This window comes from Halyomorpha halys, unplaced genomic scaffold (assembly GCF_000696795.3).
Source record: "Halyomorpha halys isolate HHAL.00 unplaced genomic scaffold, Hhal_1.1 Scaffold5.1, whole genome shotgun sequence".
Classification (NCBI taxonomy): Eukaryota; Metazoa; Arthropoda; class Insecta; order Hemiptera; family Pentatomidae; genus Halyomorpha; species Halyomorpha halys.
The window spans coordinates 800,704-809,425 of NW_027106871.1; the positions used below are offsets into that span (position 1 = coordinate 800,704).

The following is an 8,722-nucleotide window of genomic DNA, read 5'->3' on the forward strand; positions in this document are numbered from 1 at the left end:
ACTCATATTTTAGCAAATTTACTCTTCTTTAAATGACGTACTCTTCGGTTTTCTTGTGTTGTTGCTACTTTTTATGGTATAGAGCTCCGAATGAAAAATTAGTTTTTTTTATTGCTTTGAAACAGCCGCCATTTTTTATTCCCCCTACCTATACTTGGCAGATTCATCAGTTTTGAATCGTAATTATACATATTTTTCATTAAAGAAATCAAAAATTGGGGTGAGAGAACTGCTTTTTTTCTCCTCTTGGGCTCTTGTACTATTAGTACTATAAAGTCCATATGCAACCAGAGCGGGTGATTTATGGACCATTCTGCCTGCTTAGCGGACTTGTTACGTTATAGTATTGTTCGGCACAGAATTTAATGCTCTATGCTTGTCACATTATAATTTTTTCTATTGGATTAATCTTTTAGAATTTATGGGTGAAAAAAAAGACCTAAAATTTCGTAATTCATTCCAATGATCATACCACCAACTAAATTAGGTCCCTTAGAAAAGTATAATGCCTTTGTAAGGTTCTTATAGACATTCTACCCTATCAATTTAAAATATTTAAGGTAGCAGAAAGCCTAGAGGTAGGTATAGTTTATGTCTGCCTTGTAAAATTTTAGATAAACGCTTGATGATAGAAGACATATATACAACAAAGATTTTACGATGTTAGTAATACAATTGAAAATTAGAATATCCATAGTGATTTGTAAAACTTTATAAAATATGTTTTTGCCATTTTCCAAAAAATTTAATTTTTACGTTTATTTTTATCCTCATTTATTTTTACATTTATTTTATTGTGCGAAAATCACATGTTGAACAATAAATATGATAAGGACATGAATAGTAAAAAACAAATTCCCATCTTTATTTAAATATAGGATTGCCTTGCCTTACATTTTACTTTCTCATAATTATTGTGATATGGAATTAAGTTTTGGGTGGAATGCTTACTTGTATGTCATAAGCAAAAAACCGAAAGAAAATAAAATCCGGCAATTTTTGATGATTTCCTATTTTTCCAAAAAATATTTTGTTGGATAACTTGATATATGTTTTAAGGATCCCAGAAACGTAAGGTAAGTCAGTAAAAACATTAAATCATATTTTTCCACTTTAAGCGGTTTTTGAACACCATTGATGAACGACCAAAACCCCTGTTCCTCGGATGATAAATATCCCTTCCTTCCCATACTACCCGCATTAGGCGGATCGTTAACCTATCCATAGCTCATCGACCGTGAATTGGTGAGATTAACTTAGAATGTGTAATCGGGAATAGGTTTGGGGGACCACTTAATAAAGGTTAGGATTATGCATTTTTTCTCAAGGGAAACACTCACAGATCCTTTTCTATCTCTTCAACATTTTTCCTAATCAGCTATAATCCATGGATCTAGACCGTTTTGTCTCTTCCCTTAGACCCCAGTACTTCAATTTAGTCGAATGGGAAGAATTGCTCCCGAATTAACCGCGTAGGAAACAGTTACCAAGTTGTGCTTTTCTACCACCATCATTACGGAAAATAAAAATCCCTGACAATTTAATTTTAATTCAGTACCCAGTAATTAATATATCGAACTTGCTTTAAGATTGTTAAAGTAGTGATTCATCAATTATATAGTAATAGGTGTTCTTGATTCTACTTCTATTTAGGAAGAGTTAAAAGTTCTGCGCAAATAATTCTAAAGTCTCAAGATGTGAAACACTCACGTCTAGTTAACACTTTAAAAATTTCACAATAACATATTATGGCGTGACATTCTTGTTGTATTTGCCCAATTTTAATTGTTTAAAATGTGTCTTATCATTGACATTATAGATATTTCAGCCATATTGATTTCGATCAAGTTTGCTTATTAATTTTGTGATAAATAAAAAGGTGAGTTAAGAATAAATATTCACTCATTTATATCTGTGAGAACTCCTCATTAGATATTTTCTTCTTCTCTTCAATTCATTCGAAATATAAGTGATATCAATCCTGTAGATCGCGTAAACAATATAATATTAACAAGAAGGTTTATGCAACTCATACAATTGGTAAAGCTATATACCTTATAATGACTATATTTAAGTAACAGTTTACGTAATGAATAATTACGTTGCCCCACTGGTAAACATCACTTTAGTTTTACATTTAATATTCAGTTATCCATAAAGATATATTAATGCTGAATTGTACTCCCTGAGACCTTATATCTAGGCCATATATGAACGGAAAATATCATTTCAGTTTTAGTTAGGATTGAACTTACCATAATTATGTTATGGTATGTTAACATTGAATAGTGCTCGTTGAGACCTCATAACTATACCCCATAGGCAATAAATGAACTGATGTTTTAGGTGGACTAAGAATTTTTGGTTGGAACCGGCGGGTCTGAATAATTTGGGACATGAAAATTGAAAATCGGTTGAATAGGTCAAGTCTTTAGCTTAAAATAATATTTCATTCAATAAATAATGACCAAGCGTGAACCAAAGGAGACTCAATGAATGACAGTAAAATAGTAACTCCTTTAAGCTCATCGTGGGCTTGTGGAAGATAACCTTAGAATGAGGTTTAACCCGTGCATTATCTCAAAAACTGTCCATTTTTCGGCTTTGGAACACGTGGCCCATTTAACGTACCACAGGAAAGTACTTGGGTATAGATCTGTGCGCCGAAAACATTAAAATACAATTTGTATCGTCTCGATCCGCCGACTTACCTCTGTCCGAGTTCTGAAACATCTCACATTTTTAATCATTTCTATTAAAGTTCCAGTACGAATTCAAGAATCGAAATTAAGATTTGCCATTTCTTCATGAAATATCTCTTTATTTTGATACTTTTATCTAATCCAAAATCCATCGCTCCTGAAAGCCGGAAAAGGAATCGATAGTACTGTAATATATAATAGATATGATTAGAAAAATTATAACGATTGAATACACATTACTCACTTAAAGCATACAGTTGAGCAGAAAATATGGGTTCATTGAATTGAATAAAACATTTACTGTTAGGAAGGTTGAGTTTATGCAAAACATTTTCGTTAATGTTTGGCTTCCTATGCCAATTACTGCAAGGTAAGGTCGAATCAGGGTTACTTGTTTGTATTCACATCTTAAAAACATTGACCGGCCTGTACCCGTCCAATTTTGCGTAATAAATAAATAATTTTTGTGTTTTAACTTTTTGAGTATATGTAAAAACCCATATGATGAAAATATTTATAAAATGCCCTGTAATAACGAAATGGCACAATCACCTCTTTACTACTATTATTGGAAGAATCGCTTAGATACCAATTTGTTAATGAAATGAGTTGCTAAAGATTTTAAAAATTTTTGCTTTCGCACTATTAAAGGTAGGAAAATTTTGTATTCACTCAGGAACTTAAAATAATTTATGTCCTCCCGATCGAAAATGTTCTCCCTTGTTTTACGGTCTAGACTTCAAAGTAATAATTTGGAGCCCATTGTAGCCGAGCGAGATGAGTATTGACTTGAACTTGAACTTGCTCGTGACTGTTGCGGCGCCGGTTCACATCTGGGCTGAGAGGTCAACTGAAGAATGTTGGAGAAAAATGTTAAAATGGTCCTGTATTAATTTTATCCAATTCCAAATTCCTCTAATTTCGCTTCACCATGCCCTTAAGTATTTTTCTTGACATCCTTATAACAAACACGACTCTTCCCATAGATTTTATTCTAAAACGACCAATCAAGTTTATTAATAAATAAAAACGAAAATTTTTACTAAGCCTTGAAATATATTTATTTAAGTATGAAACTAACCAGTAGAAATGATCAGAAAGCTATCACAAACCAATTTCCTTCTTATTTTGGTTTTTCAAATGTTTAAATACATTTTTACCAAGAAATTAAAAAAAAAAAAAAATAGGTCTTTTTTCCTAAAAAAGCTGTTTAGTTTTTAGCTATGTTTATTGCAAAAACAGATTCAAATAAAAAAAATGGCGTGGTACGCTTATCTCTTCACGTTCATATATTGTTAGCGGAAGTAAAAACTTACTATTATTATGTCAACCATGAAAACACGAAAATATTTTATTATAAGTTCAGTTTATTTATGAGCTCTTCATCACTCAAAATTACTTTCTACTAACTCATATGTTAAATATTATTCTAACGACTTTTTAACGGTATATTATACATCATCCGAAAATTTGTTATTGATCTAGGAAAATCCTAGCAAGACGTACCCTTGCTTAATTTTTGAGAAATAGCAATGTACATGATAACTTTTTTACAAATTCATTCGATGGATTGAAGTCAAACTGATCCTAGTCTCTTGAAAATTCCCGTTTTTAACTAGCTGGTTTTGAGAACTGTGTATTATGTGCGCAGGTTATCGTTCTTGTCTCGTAATGATTTAACCTTCCACCTATGATTTCTTTTTAATGCTGCCTACAGCAAACTTAAACTTGGCCAAGAGAAAGTGGCAGATGCTACGTGTGGTGATCGCTGATAGTGACCATATCTCATGGAAGCTCTTGGGTGCCGAAGAAAGCCCTGCATCCTGTGGTTACACTGCTTGGGAGAAAACTTTTTTTAGAAGTGAGCTGATGAAATCGAAAGTTATTCTAACATCACTTACACAAAATTTTTGAAGACAGATCTCTTTTTTGTATTTTATTTTTAATTTGGTCTTGTAATAATCATAAAGCGCATTATTATTTTGTTAACTATATTTTTTATAATTCTTTTTATATTGAATAAAAGTATTAATCCTTGTAAAATACGTCATGATAAGGTATCTGATGAAATAGGGAATTCTCTAAACACGATTAGAGTCGGAATTAGTGAATTTTATTCTTTTTTTTTTGTGTTATCTCTATCTCTTAAATGTACCATTAAAAAGATAATTTCTACCACAAATTATTAAATTCTAGACGTTAAAATACTTGAGGTTATTATTTGATATTGTTGAGACAACGTTCTGTTGTTTCCTTCTCTTCGTTATTATCTCTCCAATTTTTCTTCTTCATCTTCATGTTTTGGATTCCTTCCCGACGGGCTTCTTAGAATCATCTAGAGTTCCCTTCATGATCCCTAATATCGTACATGACCAAAGAATGAGTTGCTGATTTTGAGAATACGCTTTATCGACTTTTCTTACTAATGCTTTCTTATTATTTTGTCTGGTCTAAACTTAAACATATCTCAGATCCATCATTCCTTTTATAGTTTCCTCACTATATACGAAATAACGTTTCCTACTATTTATAACCAAATTATTTAGTAATGGAATGTTTTCCATTTTCTAGACCCTACTTGGGTTCTTAATCTTAATTTATTGATTTGAATATTAAAGCTTACATAAATTCACCGATAAAAGAGAAACTACAAATATTTGTATTGATGCTATTTCAGTGGCTGCCTAGAGCAAAATTGATATTTCTTACTTGTTAGTAAAAGTTCCCTGTAGGAAAAAAGGTCAGTTACATCACCTCAATTTTTTATGACATAAATGAAAACTAGGTATAGTTACTAGTCGAAATTGTTAATTGTGCCAAGTATAATTGGGGGGAATAAAAAATGGTGGGATTCAATACTGTAAAAAAAAAAAAAAAAAAAATCTATTGCAGCTCCATAAAAATCATTTAAACTAGAGTAAATTTGCCAAAATATGAGCTGTTTTCGTTCTATAGTTCCCGAGATTTTTTTTTTAAAGCAACATTTCATAACGATAAATTAGTAGTTAGTGAATTTATTTTGAGAAAACTATCTTAGGAATCATTGGACGCACAGTTTGCAACAACTGCGATATTTTATTACTCCTTACTATACTTGTCAGGCTCATCAATTTTTACCTGTAATTATGCACAGTTTTCATTAAAGTAATCAAAATTGGGTTAAAATAACTGACTTTTTTCTCCTCTCGGGCTCTTAGACTATCTGCTAAGTAAATAATTTCCAATTGATATAAATAATTATGACGGCTTCTCATTCAATAAGTGGAGATTTTGAGCTTTCCAGAAATGTTCTTCTTGAAAGTTAGAATCAGATAATTTCCAGGATTAATTTAGATTGAAATACATTTCAATTTGATTTCTGTTACTCCTGTATTCAATGAACCTGACGATTATTGATTTACCCAGCTTTCATATCACCGTCACAACAATATTTATAAAATTTATGTCATTCTTTGACGACGTCAGAAAGCAATTTTTAAAGCTATTGAGTTTTTCAGGGCCAGGCCATCAAAATAAAGTGAATCATATTTTCATATTTTTTATGAATCCTCTTAAAGTAAGGGAACTATTCGAACAGTCTCATTGACTCACGTTTGTGTTTAAGTTTGTTTTGTTTTTTTTAATTTTTTATAATAAACTTTTAGTTTAATATTTAAGTATCTTTTTTTCATGTTTCAATTTACTTTTAGTTCATCAAAAAAATTTCTGTTTTGAATTTTTTTAAATTGGGGTGACGATAGCAGCATGGTAGCACGCCTGTCTGCCAACCCAAAGGTTGCGTGATCGAGTCTCCGGCCCTCTCTGGGATTTTTTCAAGCGTATAATTATGGGCATTTGTGATGCCCGTTAGCCAATGGGTGGCACTCACAAAAATAGGCGTGGGAGTGACGAACCCACCCTATGAAAACCACGTCATGAAACGCGGCATGTATTTTTTAAGTACATCGCGCGAGACCTTGGGCCTCCACTGTCTGTCGCGCCAATAATAATAATAATTTTTTTAAATTACAATGTATGTTGATTATCTACAGTTTCCTTCTTTTTTATATATATTTTCTGTTTTGTATTTTTATTTTTATGTTGTTTAAGTTTTTTGTATTTTTGTTAGTTATATTTTAAATATATTATTCTATTATCTTTGTATATTTGAAACTTATACCAAGTGGTTTTCCTTCTTCTTCTTTTTTTTTTTTTGTTATCATTTGTTCGGTTTATTTTTCACACTAAGGGTTTTGTATATTTTATGGTTGCTTTTCTTTTTTGTTTGTTTTTCATATCTTGTAACAGTATCTTACTACGCCCCCTTTTTTTGCATCTTGGCTATAACATAGATATTTATACAAATAAATAAATTTTTTAGTACCACAAAAATGAGAAGATAATTTACTGTTTTTTAAACGTTTAAGTGTTTTGAATACCGGCGCCAAGTGTTGGGTTGCAGCCTCGAAATTCAAGTGAAGTGGCGGTGTGTACAGTATCAATAACCACTCATACTACGCAGCTCCTCGTCTCTTTTTTTTACGTCATCTGTTGGCATAACATTATCTATGCTGTATATAACATTATCTATGCTATAGGTTTGAAAGTTATACCATAAAAAAAAATAGTTATTAATTAAATTATGGCATTTTTAATTATGGTTTCACCAATAATTTTTATCACAAGTGAAAAATTAGTAAACATATAATTTTATTTATTATGTAGTCAATATTTTTCATGGATACTATACAGTTCCATTTTACTTTTTGTTCGAATAGACTATTGGAATTCTTTGGAACTCAATTGTGATACCATCACACAAATATGACGTGAAATAATTGAAAAAAAAAACAACACAAATTCCTTTGTCAATAACTCTTCAGTATATTACGTAATAATAGGGGGTTTGTCATAATCATTCTTGAACACTGAAATTTTCTTCAGACCTCTATGTTTTATTTGTGATGGAAAAATTTCTTATTGATAAAGGTAAAAATAAATAAAATAAAATAATTACTCACTTACCTCTTTATTATTTATGGGTCTTTCTATGTATATGACACTAATTTAAATTATTGTTGACATAGATATTGATTTAAATTGACCTGAACCACTTTTAACAAAATAACGTCGTTGCTCCACTGTGCAACAAGTTATATCAAGTAAACGTCAAAGTAACGTACAAGACTCTAAGAGGGAAAAAAAACAGTTATTTAATCCCATTTTTTGATTACTTTTATGAAAACTATGTATAATTACTAGTCAAAATTAACGAGTCTGCCAAGTATAGGTAGGGGGAATCAAAAATGGCGGCTGTTTCAAAACGTTAAAAATAATTAATTTTTCATTCGGAGCTCTATATCTTAAAAACTACCAACAACACTAAAAATTCTAAAAGAACATTATTTAAAGAAGAGTAAATTTGTTGAATCATTAGCCCTACCAGAGCTATTTACATCTAATAGATCTCGATATATAGCTTTTTAAAAAGTAACACTTCTTAAAATGTACTGAAAGATTAGTCGTTAGTTAATTTATTTTAAATAAATCTATATCTCAAAAAACATTTGACGTACATTTCTGTTAGCACTCAAATTAAAGCTAGTTTAATGTGCTATAAAGTAGTTCCTGACTTTATTGTCGTAGGAGTGATATTTTTCATGATATTTGCTAAAATAAATTGATTTATAGATGTTCGGACGATTTTTCATTTGCCAAATTTATATTGACTGAATATTATAAAAACTAATACCCCTACGAAGATAAGCGTCATAAACTACATTGCAGTAAGTTAAATTCCCTTTCTTTTGAGTGCTCGCAGACATATCCACGTTTTATGGGTCTAGAGATATATTTTTTCAAAAATTTATACGAACAACTAGAAATTAACAGTTTGTGAATTTATTTTGTCAAATATCCTAAAAACTACTACTTATTCAAAGATAATGGCCATCTTCTTTTCCTCGCAGGATTATCAGGGATTCTTAAGGATGAATGATTAAGAATTAATGGGTTAGGATGGTTAAGGAGTTTGGAATGAA

At 30.8% G+C, this 8,722-nt stretch overlaps 2 protein-coding genes across 3 annotated transcripts in view; one reads left to right on the plus strand and one right to left on the minus strand.

Annotated features, from left to right (window-relative positions):
- Window positions 1–3,187, minus strand: part of LOC106691928 (E3 ubiquitin-protein ligase MARCHF3) — a 12,741-nt gene extending 9,554 nt beyond the window's left edge. The window contains exons 1-2 of the mRNA XM_067045195.1: window positions 2,947–3,187; window positions 2,712–2,859 (exon numbers count right to left, since the gene is read on the minus strand). Of these exons, the coding sequence (XP_066901296.1) occupies window positions 2,712–2,733 (22 nt within the window). The 5' untranslated portion in view covers window positions 2,734–2,859; window positions 2,947–3,187. The remainder of the gene's footprint in view (window positions 1–2,711; window positions 2,860–2,946) is intronic.
- LOC106692437 (SUN domain-containing ossification factor) overlaps window positions 1–8,722 on the plus strand; it is a 118,398-nt gene that overhangs the window by 6,277 nt on the left and 103,399 nt on the right. The gene's annotated exons all lie outside the window — the stretch shown is intronic.